This window comes from Carya illinoinensis, chromosome 12 (assembly GCF_018687715.1).
Source record: "Carya illinoinensis cultivar Pawnee chromosome 12, C.illinoinensisPawnee_v1, whole genome shotgun sequence".
In the NCBI taxonomy this organism is placed as follows: Eukaryota; Viridiplantae; Streptophyta; class Magnoliopsida; order Fagales; family Juglandaceae; genus Carya; species Carya illinoinensis.
The window spans coordinates 727,817-743,093 of NC_056763.1; the positions used below are offsets into that span (position 1 = coordinate 727,817).

The 15,277-nt window shown below is 34.2% G+C and overlaps 1 protein-coding gene across 1 annotated transcript; it reads left to right on the forward strand.

The window, feature by feature from the left end:
• The first annotated feature begins 3,966 nt into the window (after window positions 1-3,966).
• Window positions 3,967-15,021, forward strand: LOC122290266 (E3 ubiquitin-protein ligase ORTHRUS 2). Its single transcript, XM_043097887.1, has 9 exons — window positions 3,967-4,617; window positions 10,148-10,680; window positions 11,239-11,364; window positions 11,900-11,999; window positions 12,082-12,143; window positions 12,218-12,320; window positions 13,357-13,501; window positions 13,851-14,065; window positions 14,507-15,021. Exons 1-9 carry the CDS (start codon window positions 4,102-4,104, stop codon window positions 14,831-14,833), a joined length of 2,127 nt encoding a protein of 708 aa, XP_042953821.1. The 5' UTR covers window positions 3,967-4,101; the 3' UTR covers window positions 14,834-15,021.
• Window positions 15,022-15,277: the final 256 nt, after the last annotated feature.

The window sequence follows — 15,277 nt, forward strand, 5'->3', positions numbered from 1 at the left end:
CTGAGACAATGGAAGGATCCAATTCTACACAATCTGTTCTCTCCAACTGGGGTAGAACTTATCAAATCAATTCCTATTAGCATTGGTGGGAGGGATGACCAACTAGTATGGAATGAGACAAATAACAGTAAATTCTCTGTTAGCAGTGCTTACCACCTACACGGAGAAATGGAGACCAGACTAGTGGGGGGGCCCTCACATCTTGACCCTCTTTCTAGTATATGGAAAACTTTGTGGAAGTTACCAACCCCCCCAACAGTGAGAATGTTTGTGTGGAAAGCATGTAGTGAGGCCTTACCCACTATGGCAAACTTGATGAGAAGACACATTATCACATAGAGTAACTGCCCAATATGTAAGACAGCGTGTGAAACAACTGAACATGTTCTTTGGAGCTGCGAGGCTGCTAAAGATGTGTGGAGTCAAGGGAGTAGAAAGATCCAAAAAATGAGCATCAACTATGTTTCCTTTAAGGAAACTTGGCGCCTCATTCTTCATCATCTACAAAGGGAAGAGCTAATGGAAGTGGCAGTGATATGTCAACTAATTTGGGCAAAACAAAAATGAGTTTATTCATGGAAAGGGCTTCTTGCACCCAAACCAAATTCTCAGTAAAGCCTCTAGTGAAATAGAAGCTTACAAATCTAGCCAACACTACAAAGACTCTTGCCCATTCAGCTCTAATAAAGGGTCCACAATTGTTTGGCTCAAACCCCCAATAGGAACCTATAAGTTGAATTGGGATGCCGCCTTTAATTCCACTAAAGGGCTAGTAGGGATTGGCGACATTTTGAGAGATGAGGTGGGAAGGAGTATTGGGACCCTTTAAGCTAAGAGGAACTTGCAACTGAATGCTTTTAGTGGGGAGGCTTATGCTTTAACGTTGAGTGTTGGTGTTTGCAAGGAAATTGGTATTTCTAATTTTATAATCGAGGGAGATGCATTATAGATTATCAGACTCTTTAATGGCAACTCACTCGACTGGAGCTATGGTGGATTACTAGTAGAAGATGCCAAAAGAGAGCTGAACCAATTTGCTACCTGGTCAGCGGTTCATACTAAAAGAGAGGGTAACAAAGCAGCTCATGCTATGACAAGAATGCCCTCACCCTTTTTGAAGATTTGTTAGAACTTAAAGTTACTTCAAGATGTGTTCAATAGATTGTAAGAAATGATATGTCTGTAATATCTTGTTAAGGAAATGAAATGTTTCTTTTCTCAAAAAAATAAAAATAAAAAATAAATAAATAAATAGTGCTGCCAACCTTTTTATTTCCTAGTGCTCTTTGATTTTTCCTTAAGCTGGGAAATGGCTTGATCTACTTTCTTTCGGTGTTGAAGTCTCTAAATGTGCTGCCCATTTCGATTCACTGGTCCTTGATCCTTCAGAAGCTTGGAGAAGCACAACCAAACAATTAGCCTATACGACTCAAGCGTGGCCTATGCCGCACGTATGACTCTTGCATTGCAACGTATATTCTTTTGACGCACGTAGTTCCAAAAGGCCCAATGGTGTCACGCCCCAAAATAGTCTCTCATAAATATTCTTGGCCACTGGCTATTCGGATTGTTTGTACTTTGTAGCATTCTACCTATATATTCCTGTTTTCGCTTCCCTTAACTAAAGATTATTATTAATCTATCAACTCAAAACAGTGGAACATGAGTTTTGGCCTTACATTGCAATCCACAGGACCACAAGTTAAAATGCTAAAAAAGAGCAAATAGTAGATTTTCCTAACCAATTCGATAGTCGAAACAACAAGAAGTAGAATACTCATTATCGTCATAGCTTTTGATCGTGTCATCGCAATCCACAAATAGACCAAAGAAAAAAATCAGAGATGACGGCTTCTCTTATAGGGGATGGGTAGGAACAGTTTGAACCATCTCATACCCTTCTTTATATTTTATCTGTGTTTCGTTAACTACAATGAAATATTTATTTAAATTTCTCATCGCTTATTTAAAAAAGTTATAATTAGGAGTTTAATCGATCAAGTTTTGAACATATTTTAGAATTGATTCGGTATACACCGATTTTAAAAATTGAAGAATGATATCGGACATATTTATCTTTAAAAATAGTATTTTCAATTTTATTGATTTTGGTCTTTTTACTAGTTTTTCTGATGAAATAGGTAGGTCGGTGCTCAAGAAGTTGAGCTTGGAACAACAAATCAATAAATTATAAAAACAATTGTCTAAATATAAAAATGATATACAACAAAAAAATAAGAATTATAGTAAAGCTATCATAATATAGATGCATTATTTATAAAAATATATTTTAGTGATAATATGATGGTTACTTAAAATTAAAATTAAAAAATTTTTATACTAGATTAATTTTATGTTATTTATAAGATTTTATGTTATATTAATTTTATATTATTAGATTATTATACATGAATTTTAAGATATATAAAATTTCATATTATATTAAATAGAAATTTTGCATATAATATAAATAAATCTTATTAAAAAGTTATTTATATACAATAAAAATAATATACATATATATAAATCGAACTAGTGTAAAAAAATTTAAAATCAAAATCAGATCGCTTTAAAATTGATTTAAAAAAAAAATTAATATCAGACTGAACTGATTTTAGATCAACTACACCAACAAGATCCAGTGCGGACCAAATTATATTAGATTTTTATTTTCAGCCTTGTAACCTCTGGTTAATATATAAACGAACGTGCTGCTAAAACATGAATGAAAAGAATATAGACTAACTTAAAAGACCGAATGTTCTTCAATGCATTTAAGATTTTGCACATAAATTTGATCTTAAAATTTATAAATGCCGATTTAATTAAATGAGTAACATTCTATTATATAACAACAATCAGGATTTTAACAAAACTTAAAAATTGATGAGCTATATATAATCTCAACTTGAAAAGGTAGAGAAAGAAAATTCATATTTCCCAATAATGGGTTAGATTAAATATACATACACATATATTGTACAAGTTTTCATCTTCCATGTTGTAGTACTTGACAATAATTTGCATGTTATTCTTTCTAAGTTTCAATTTGGTACAAAAAATTTTCTAGTGTTCCAAACTATCAAACCCAGTGACCAACTTCACTTGTCATTTTTTGAACTTAGATTTGCAAAATCAGTAGTTGTAATAGTCATTTTAATGCGTACAAGCATGCTAAAATAAACATTTTCTACAGCTTCAAGGTACAAATCCAATTCTAATTTATGTTTTCATTGCAGACATGCCTAACATGTACAGGCCGCTCCCCAGTTTGAAAAAGAAAAAGAAATGTTAGATGCTTCTTTATTATTTTAAGAGAAATGCTACACATTATCCCACACCATACACTTTATATATTAAAATATTATTTTTTATTATTTTTTATTTTTTATTTCATTTTATTCTTATTAAACTAATTGAATTATTTTATTTATCATCCACACACTACATATTTATTATAGAAAAAATAAAAAAAAAAATTTAAATAAATATGGTGTATGAAGTGTGAGGATAACAAGAAGAATTTTCTTTATTTTAATAACTAAAAACGTAATGGAGGGAAGAGGAAAGCGGCAGGATCCAAAACAGTGGATTGCAACTTGTTTGGCAGAATCGGGGACCCGTTTGGTTTTGTAATTAAGAAGACATGTAATAAAGATATTTTAAATAATAATAAATAAAATATTATTATAATATTAATTTTATATTAAAATTAAAAAAAAATTTATTATATTTTATATAAAATTAAAAAAATTATAATAATTAAATAAATTAAAATGAGGTGAGATTATTTAATTTTTAATAACCATTCCCTCAATCGATGGGAGAGAGAACGAATTCATTCTTAGGTGAGCTGTCGTACATTATAGCAATGAGAAGCGGACACGTAAGAAGAGCAGGTATACACGACCGCTCATGATAACATCCGAAATTCAAATCCCCTTCTCTCCCACTTAGTTGTTTTCAAACACCCGCCGTCTATTTTATTTTGAGTTGAAAAAGATCTATTTCCCCCAGAGCTGACCTGCATTTCAAACGTCTCCGCCTTTACTCTCTCACTCGCCTCTAGCCTTGTCTCATCAGATTGCGCATCTCAATCTCATGACTTCTCACTCATCACTCCCTCCCATGGCGCAAGTTCGCCAACTGCCCTGCGACGGTGACGGTGTTTGCATGCTCTGCAAGGTCAAGCCATCCGACGAAGACAACCTCTCCTGCAAAACCTGTGCCACCCCCTGGCACCTCAACTGCCTCACCTCCCGTCCCGAGACAATCGCCTCCGCTCTCCAATGGGAATGCCCCGACTGCACCTCTCTCTCCCTCGACCTCCCGCCTGCTACTGCTTCCGGCGGCGCCTCCGACGACCTTATCGCTAAGATCCGTGAGATTGAGGCTGATGCGTCTCTCACAGAGCGTCAGAAGGCGAAGATGCGTCAGGAGTTGATGATGAGGGGAAATGCTTGTCTCGATGGCGATGAGAAAGACCATAAGAGGAAGAGAGGAAAGGAGGAGGAGATGAATGTTGGACGAGGAGGTGGAAGTAACGATGTGTTGGATCTTTTGGATGGGAGTCTTAACTGCTCCTTCTGTATGCAGTTACCGGAGAGGCCTGTTACGGTACGGTTCCTTGGTTCTTTTCATTTCCCTTATCTTTGTTAAAAAAATGTCATTTATACTTTTTTTATTGGCGTTTGTGGTCTTAGCGCACTTACATATCTCACCTATTATTATTACTATTTTATTATTTATTTATTTATTTTTTAATTTTCTAAGCACTACACATCACCTTTGTTGAGTCCTATATATATATATATATATATATATATTTTTTTTTAATTCATTCATACTTTATTGATTCCGAGATAAAACTATAAGCCATTTTGGAAATTCTCTGCACAGTGTTCTCTGTTTTGGATATCCTATTATTTGGGGTCCTGGTATCCGGTTTTTTAATATATATATATATATATATATATATATATATATATATATATATATATATATATATATATATATATATATATATATATTTATATTTATGTCCGCTTCCAGAATATCCATTCCGAGACAACTCAGGGTTCTGTCTTTTGTGCTAATGTCTCGTTTTTTACTGGTGCATGGCAATACTGTTAGATGTCGTATCATGCGACTTCCCACTCGCTATTACTTTACTTTCCTTTTCTTTCTATCTATTTTGAATTAATTGCAGAGAAATATTAAACAATCTTTGGTTGCGTTTGGTTAAGAAAAATTTTAAAATGTGTTTTTATTGGAGTTTGGGAGTGTAAATAAGAAAATTTAAATAATAAAATAATTTTTTTTTAAGTTGACTTATATATTAGAGTTTGGAGAGTAGATTGGCAGAGTTTTAAAAGTTATACCAAGATATTTCCTTTAATTATAAAATTTTTTCTAAGGTAGTAATCTTTATAAAATTTATTTTTGTTTTTTCGGTTTTTATTTTACTTTTTGCTGAAATCTGAATTAATGATCGGATGAAAAGTTAAAACGTTGAAGTTGAATATAATCTTCTAAGATAAAAGATGTTTGAATTGAAGTTGAAGTTTTTTGAAAGAACTCTTAACCAAACAGGTCCTTTGTATTGGTTTGGTGTTCGTTAAATCCTTTTGGTCTGTCAGTGATCTTTTCTCTCTCTTCTCCTCGTATCACTTATCGGTTTTTTCATTGGGTTGAATTTTGTTAGTTATTATCTTTACACATCATATATTGTAATTTTTTATTTTTTTAATTTTTTTTTAAGTTTATTCTTTTTAAACTAATTAAATTCTTCTATTTATTATTCATGTACCAAATACTTAGTAAAAGAAAAAAAAATGAGATGTGCATGCTTATGTTTAGAATTTTTCTCCACGGTTTATAGTTGTACTTTTTTTTTTTGGTTAACATATGACTGGTTTAATTTTTTTAAATCTTAAATAGCTTACCAAGATTCATTTTTTTTAAAATTTTTTTAATGGTTTTTTAATAAGTAATGTTATTTTAAAGCCTTTATATTTACACTGTTTACATGATATAATTTGATTTAGAATATAAATTTTACAAGTCCAATATTACTATTTAAATAATGTAGATTGTGTGCTTTATACACTGACTTAAGAATAGAATAAGTCTTTCAATTCATTGTGATTTGTTCTCTCTCTCTCTCTCTCTCTCTCTCTCTATGTGTGTGTATATATATCATTTGAATATTATTTTTTATACTTTATTTATTCACTATAAATATATCTCTTCTACCTACTAATAAATTGACAATATTCTCTTATATTTTAATATTTGCAATATCTCTCCGTGTGATTTTTTTAATGTCATTATGATGTCTCCCTTTTTAAGAAACAAACACAAAATAACTCAAATAGAAAATTAAAAAGGAAAATAAATGAAGATTTTTTTCTATACTGCATCAACTCATGAGACTAATGTTAAAAGTGTGGTGTTTATATGACAAGAGGTGCATGTGGAAGTAATGAAATTATCATAATCAATTTTTAAAGATAGGGAACTTTCTATGCAGGAGATAGATTGTTCTTTGTTAGTACACTACTCCTATGGCTAAAGCTATTGACTTCAATTGGCTAGATTTTTAGGATTTTCTTGATTCTATTTCTTCTTGATCTTAACTAGGTGTTACCTCATATATACTTCTTATGTAAATGGCTATTCCTATTCCTATTCCTATTAATATAATAAAAAATAAGTCTGCAACCATGGCAAGCACCATGGCAAGCTTGCAAAATAGGTTTTTATTTTACATGAGCCAGTGGAGAAGATATTTTCTCAAAGTGGTCAGCCATTTTGCCTTTATATGCAAAATAGATAACTCATTGTTAATGCTCTAACATCCTCATCCTATTATGTCCCCTTCCTCTAGGGTTAGAGATTTTTAGTAACATTAACATTCCATGAGCAAGGTATAAGATAATTTCATATATAATTAAAATTTAAATGAAACTTTTATTACTAAAACTTGAATATTAGCAAATATAATGAGACCCTTAAGCTGAAAAGTTTAATAAGGTTCCTTATTGTCAAAATAAGTTGACGGAAATAAAACACTAAACTTTAATGACTCTTATAGCTAGGTTATGGTCTCCATGTATTAGTCTTTCCTGCTGGCACATCTTCCATCTCCTCAATACTTGGGACGGTTAAATTATAAATATAAACTGACTCAAAAGACTCAGTAAGTAGATAAATCACATAGTTACCACAATTTTAAATAGATCTATCACTTTTAAAAGGACATACATGAACTGTAATAACAATCACCCATATAAGATGTGTTTTTGTTAATCTTTTGGTGGCCAACATAAATCAGGCCTTGTGTGTAAGGCTTGGTGATCTTAAAGATCACAATTTTGTGCCTGTGGCAATGGGTGGAATGCATTCAAAGTAGATGGACAACTTGATAAATTTGGCCTCGTTTATTTTCGCAGATGAGATTAGTTGACATAAAAGTTAAAAATTAAATAAAATATTGTTGGAATATATTTCTTTAATATTATTTTTTGTTTTAGAATTTGAAAAAGTTGAATTGTTTATATATTATTTTGTGTGGAAAAAGTTGTAATAATGATATAAGATTAGATGAGACGAGATGAAAAGTTTTCCAGAAAGCAAACAAGGTCGGTGCACCTAAGAGAGCCATTCTTAGCATTGCCATCCACCCCTCATCCTTTCATTCCTTCACCCCTCAACAATCAAAAGGCCAACAAGAAAAGCATTTATGTGCGCTCATTCATCCACATGGTCATCTAATTTACTTTCTTTCCCTTTCCTTTCTTTTTCTTTTCCTTTCATTTCTTTCATCCATCATTTAGCATAATACTCCCGATAAATACATCACATTACGAAAGCAATGATGCCGTTTCATAAAAGAATTAAGCTTTATGTTATCACAATAACCCACCCTTGGGTAGCCTTGGTAGTAAGGGCGAACTTGTGTGCATTAGTCCCATGTCATAAGTTCAAGTCCACTTGGGATCAAAATGCGATTTAAGTAGGAGGCCATAGTGGTGGGTTGTTGTACTAGTCTCTCCAGGGGTTTAGCTTTCATGGGTGAGCCCTCTGTTGTGGGGTGGTTGGGGTCATAAAAAAATGTTACCACCATAATTAAACACAATTTCATAAAAGAAATACATCTCAATTATGTTAAAAGAAGCCATGATCATATCTACCTACTCTCTGGCTTGCTCTTAAAAGAACAATTCTACTCTTAAATTTTTCCTTTTTCTTCCTCCTCTCTCCCCTTCCCATTCTCTTGTCCTCTCTTGCACCCTTCTTTCTCCCTTACTTTGTTTCTGGCTAACCTTTAAGTAAGAAAACTGTGCATGGGTTAATTATCCGTTTGGCTGTTTTAATTTTAATTTTTGATTTTTTTTGGGAAGCTGGCAGCAATGATGCTGAGAAATGAGAAATTTTGACACCACCAGCATGTTCTCATTGGAGGAAATGCTGGTTACTGCCATTACTTTTTTGTTCGTGTATATATTGTTGGCAGCTACCATCTGCCACATTTCCTAAAAGACAATCAGTTTTTCATACTCAATAGGGGGAAAAGTGAGGTGGCCAACATATCAGGCCATGAACTATTGTTGACACTCCACTCTTACTGGACAAATTCCCAGCTTGCTAAATCTGTACAATTCTTATGCAACCAATCATGCATAATGAAGGAGTCGAGTGTCAACAATCTGTCCACTAGAGTTTCTAGACAGTGTTTTGGCTTCTTGCCCTTTCCTAGCCTTAATATTCTTGCATTTAACTTAGAGGCTACGCTATGGCCTCGTTTGGACACTCAAACATTCTTAGATATTTTCAAAACTTCTCATAATTTTTTTTTTCCAAACATTACTCAAGCAGAAAACAATTTTCAATTTCAAATCTTCAACTTTTTTATCTAGTAATTACCTAATAATTACAACTTTCCCAAACAACCAAACAAAACACAACAAAGTACAACTCTTTCAAATTTCAAAACAAAAATAATATTCAAATAATTTTTTAACTTTATAATATTTTTATTTAACTCTTTCTCTGTCTCTCTCTATCTCTCTCTCTCTCATTCATCCCAAAATCCAATAAAACATCTTAAATCAAACCATTTCACTGTTATTTACAGAATTTTGAGATATTTTAAGTGTCCAAATGAGCCCTTGAGTGCAGCTTCTTGGACTAGTTTGAGGCTTGAGAGGATGCAAACAATTATGTCAGAGAGAGGGGATAGAAAGATTGTATATTAGGATTTTGAAAATAGAAGCTACTAATCTATGGCTACAGCATGCTTTCAGACGGCGACTCTATTGTTTTTCCCAGAGTTTCTTGATGAAAACTCAGGACAATGTGAGCTGTACGGGGCAGCAGACTTGGGAATTATTTTCCTTCAATTTTTGTCGAGGGGAATCTTTTTTAATCCATAATGTTTGACCCACAGCTTCCTAGGCTTCCAGATAGATTCTCCTGCTCCTACAGGTTTAAATATGGTCCTAATTTGGCCAGTTTTTGAAGACTTACCTACCATAGCAGATTTGAGACCATGAATGACATAAGTCAGAACTTAATTCTACACTAATTGTACTTTAATATATTTCGGCATTTAAAACTTGATAAAAAAACAATTAATATAATACCTGTTGGCTTTTACCGATATTTAAAACCCAACCAATTGGTATTAAAAATATATTGGTAAACTAATTAAGAAAAATCAAGCCTAATTAAAAAAGTGCTCAATTAACTCTGTAGGGATCTGGCATGACATTATAGATGTACTTGCTTAGTTCATTATGATTTCTTTTTCTTACAGATTTTTTCATTCTTCAGTGCTTGTCCCTGTCCGCTATGGTATTATAGGTTCTATTGGTCATTTAGGTGTCAACATCTGACTTAATAGAATTACTGTATCCATTGACTTTCTTAATGGACGCATTTCTCAATGTGGTCTTGGGCCTTCATCAACCTGATTGCACGAATTTGGCATTTGAAGTATTTGAGGTTTAGGTGTTCATTATTGTTCCTTAGACATGGAATTTTCACCATTGTGCCTGCCTTCATTGTCGTCTTTGTATGCTACATAAGATTTTGCTTGTGATATTTGGTTGTTAATTAGGTTCTTGTTTTTTGCTTTTGCTAGACACCATGTGGACACAATTTCTGCCTTAAATGCTTCCAGAAATGGGTTGGGCAAGGGAAGCGTACCTGTGCAAAGTGCCGGTGCTCCATTCCTTCCAAAATGGCGAGTCAACCCCGTATCAATTCTACCCTTGTGGTAGCTATTCGAATGGCAAAGGTTTCCAAGTCAATTGGTTCTGGAGGGCCTTCAAAGGTATATCATTTTGTACACAACCGGAATAGGCCTGACAAGGCATATACTACTGAGAGGGCTCAGAGGAGTGGGAAGGCCAATGCTGCAAGTGGGAAGATATTTGTCACTATTTCCCCTGACCATTTTGGTCCTATCCCAGCCGAAAATGACCCAGAAAGGAATCAGGGTGTGCTTGTTGGAGAGTGCTGGGAAGATAGATTGGAGTGCCGGCAATGGGGTGCTCATTTTCCACATGTAGCCGGTATTGCTGGGCAATCCAACTATGGTGCACAGTCAGTGGCTCTTTCAGGGGGCTACCAAGACGATGAAGACCATGGAGAGTGGTTCCTCTACACTGGAAGGTTTGTTTTCAGACGGTGCTCTTTCAAATGGTTCTAGTTTGTGGCTCAGCAGTGAACACTGGGTCTGTTATTTTATTCTTCATGTATTAATTTTCTTTTAAAAGCTTAAACAATGAACATATTACAGCTGATCGTGGCTGCTATTTATGATTTATTGCCATCTATAAGATCAGCTACTATGAGGACTTCTGGATACTATGAAATCCCCATTGTGGCCATGTTCTACCATCCATTTAAACTCCAATCTCCAACTCTATGCCTGCATATACAGCTCTTTAGCTTTGTTATGCATTGGAGAGTTCCTGTTTTGAGTATGTCTGCTGTACATAAGGATCAATTTTGTAGATAATATTAGGATCAAACAATTTCTTTTGTTTGAAAGTTTTGCTTTTGCTTTATTTGTCCTAATTTTCAAGTTATTAATGTCTATTTTTGCCTTCCTCTTATCAAACACGTTTTCAATAAATGTGATCAAGTTATATTCTACCAATGGTCTCCTCACATATGAAGCGTCTATTATGTTTGATGCTTTTGCATGTGCTTATGCATGAATGGCAGTGGAGGCAGAGATCTTAGTGGGAACAGACGGACAAACAAAGATCAGTCTTTTGATCAGAAGTTTGAGAAACTGAACCAGGCGCTTCAAGTTAGTTGCTTAAAAGGGTATCCTGTTCGAGTTGTCAGGTAATATTAAATAGTTAATGAATCTTTCTCTTGATTTAAGGTCATTTCAATGCATTGTTTCATATTATAAGTTTGACAGCTTAAAATTTCCCTACTGCATTTACAAATTTACTTTGGTAAAATCATTAAGTATGGCTAGAAGTGGTATTGAAATTTATTTTCAGAGCCATTGCTCCCACAGTTGAAAAATATTATCCAAAGGTGTGATTTAAGGTTGTCTATTTAGACTGTTTGTGTCAGTTGCCATTTCACTTTGCCTGGGAAGTTGGGAACAAATTCTCATTCTTATTCCAGATATTGAAAGAGCCAGCTAATAGCTTACAATCTAACAACATGTTTGTTAGAGGAAGAGAACTTTGTGATTATACTAAAGGAAAAGTGGTTAGTAAAAGGAAACCGTACTTTATTGCTGGTAAAATTTATAGTTGGGCAGTGAACCATTCAAAACTTATTATTGTATGCATAGGGATTAAAAAAGGAAACTGGTAATTGTTAGTGTTTTTATTTGTTCTTTTTTCCATATTATGATGAGCAGATCCCACAAAGAAAAGCGCTCTTCATATGCCCCGGAAAAAGGGGTAAGGTATGATGGTGTCTATAGAATTGAAAAATGTTGGCGCAAAGTGGGTATTCAGGTAATATGTGCTATTCTGCATGTTTGCATTGCTCATCTGTTTTACTTTGCCTGAACTGATCTGAGTTGTTTCCATGACATAGGGTTTTAAGGTCTGCAGGTATCTGTTTGTTAGATGTGACAATGAACCTGCCCCATGGACAAGGTTTGTGTTTCGTCAGTTATTAACTGGCTTAATTCTGTCTTGTACTCTGCTAAGGTTTCCTAATTCAACTGCAGTGATGAGCATGGGGATCGACCTAGACCTTTACCTGTTATTTCTGAGCTGAAGAAGGCAACAGAAATAACGGAGAGGAAGGATTGCCCATTATGGGACTTTGATGTGAGTGGTCTCAATACTATCCCCGAACTTAAGATTGTTTATTAACAATTTTGGTTTCTTGATTCTTCTGTTTCAGGGAGATTGTTTTCTCAATCAATAGTTGATATGAGTAATGAACCAAAGCTAATATGAGTGTAGGGTGATGTTTAGTGTTCTTCAAGAAATGAAGTTCAATAAAAAATTCTAAAATTAGCCACAAGCAGTGTTGGTAAAAGCATGCTTAAGTGCAATGCAATGATGTTGAAATGATTTGCTTACCAAATGCAACATGCATTTAAAAAAAATGCACTATTTTTGGTGCTTTTTGTGTGAGCTCAAAATGCAAAAAAAAGTGAGCTTCTATAATATTTATCCAAAAAATATAAGCAATCAAGTCAAGACCCAAAACAAAAATATTCAAGATTTAGTTAATGCTTAATATCATTTACATCCCAATGTATAGGCTTTGAACCTGATATTATGTCAAGTTGGCTTTCTAGATGATGGATTGCTTATGTTAGTATTGAAGTCAATACCTACAATTCTTGAGGGGTTTTTTTTTTTTTTCTTTTCTTTTCTTTTTGTGGCTTTTTTGGTAGATTTTGATTCAACCATGTAATTTAATTTTGTCAAGACTATTTGGTAAATTTAGTAAAGCACGAGAGAAATATATAAAATGCTATGTTTAAATTTTATTTAACTTGTTGACTACTTAATTGTGATGTTGCGTAATGGTCTAATACTAAATGGAGTTAATGATTTAAACGTGTGCTACCTGTAAAATAAAAAAATAAATTGAGTTAATGCTAAATATATTATCATCGTGCTTCCTAAACCTTTTTTTTTTTTTTTTTTGTATTTTATGGACTTTCTGTTATTATAAATCCTTTTATAAAAATGTACACTTTACTTCAACCAGGCGTGTGTTTGTGCATAGCCTAGGCTCCAGACAATGTCTGTGCGTACGTTGATACTTTCACCAACACTGTTAGTAAGCTTCTAAGCGCTATCATTTTCCTATGTGTCTTGAATTATGAGTAATCTGTTTTGCTCAAAGGAGGAAGAATGTTGCTGGAAGTGGAAAAAACCTCCACCACCTAGCAGGAAACGGGTAGCTACTGGGAAGTCCGAAGACATAAAGAGGTCAAGGAATGCAATGAGGCGAGCTCAGAATATGAGTGTCAGGGAGAAGCTCCTGAAAGGTCTGTTCTCTCTCCATTATTGAGTCATCTATCATTAGCTCTTTTGTTCTAGGCTATATCTGGTATTTTGGTAGGGTACATGAAATCTAGGAAGAGAAGTTCCATTAGCTAATTTTTCGTTGGCACTTGGAGGGTCTTTTTTTTAAATTTTTTGAAATATTAAAACAATCAAAAGATTTAGTGGGTTTGTTTAGTACTTGACAAATCCAATTAGAATAGGAAATGAAGAATTACCACTAGTAGGGATATGGATGGAGCCTCTCTCAGTAAAGGGTTTGCATGGTAAATCATGTGATAGTGCTATTTAATTTTACATTTTATGTTCGCTCATGTATGTTTGCATATGCAGAGTTCAGTTGCCTCATCTGTCGGCAGGTGATGACTCTGCCAATAACAACACCATGTGCTCATAATTTTTGCAAGTTGTGTTTGGAGGATGCATTTGCTGGAAAAACTTTTGTGAGGGAGAGAAGCAGAGGTGGGAGGATGCTTCGATCCCAGAAAAATGTCATGAATTGTCCATCTTGCCCAACGGACATCTCTGATTTTCTCCAAAATCCTCAGGTGTGCCATGTGATGCACCATTTTTTTCTCTTGATTTACGTGAGCTGAACTTGTGCTTTATTTTGCATTCGTTTTTTGAGAAAATGCGAGAAGAGAGACAAAAACCAGTAACCCTGATAGTTGGGAATGAATCTTGGTTGGGAAATACATGGCCGTCAGTTTCTTGTTTTCATTGCAACTAATGGGGATTACTACGAACTGAACTTTATTTGTGCTTTATTTTGCATTTGATTTCTGAGAAAATGGGAGGAGAGACCAAAACCAGTAACCCTGACGGTTGGGAATGAATCTTGGTTGGTAAATGCATGGCCGTCAGTTTCTTGTTTTCATAGCAACAAATGTTGGTTTACTGGTTTTCCCCTTTTTTCATGTATGGACGGACCTTTCTTTATAACCAATGGATATGGTTTGGGGTGTAATTTGTGGAATTGATTGTGGCAGGTGAATAGAGAGTTGATGGAGGTGATTGAGTCGCTGAAATCTAAGACTGAAGAGGAGAATGGGAACTGTATCGAGTCAAGCGAAGAAACTGATGGAAATGAGGATGGTGATCCTTCGTCTGCGAGTGCTGAAGCTGACATAGAGAATTCAGAAATCACAGGCGTAGTTGATGGTGTGCAGACTCTCAACAAAAGCAAGCCCAAAAGAAGCAGAGAGCATAGGAAAATAGATATTGGGGAATCATCTTTAGGAGCAGAAAGACTAAAAGAAGGAAATGATTCACCATCAAGTCCCCTCCATATGCAATCTGATGACGACTTTCAATAATTACTCTAAAATGGTTGGATTATCAGGTAGACTCTTTTCGTCGAGTGGGATTATTTTGAGAAGGGGAGATTCTTGTGACCTTGAGGGTGACTTATTTTTTTTTTTTATTGAAGGAATCTCAACTATCTAGAAAAGGTTCTTTTTTGGAATGCTTGAAATATATTTGATGTAGAAAATCTATTTTGATATCTGCTCAATCTCCTGCCCTCTTCCCTTGTCTCTCCCTTTGAAACATGATAACAATGACTTACTACAAAATTGCAATCTGGTTTGAACTTTTTGAATAGATTCTGTAACTAAGAGACTCTTCTTCCACCCCTCTTTAATCACTTGTTCACATTCTTCCTGTTGCAACCAACAGGCCTCAAACTTGAAGGGGAAATGCAATCTCTTTCAATTATTTTCTCCTTCAATAGTAGAGATTAAAATAGGCAGATGATTTGA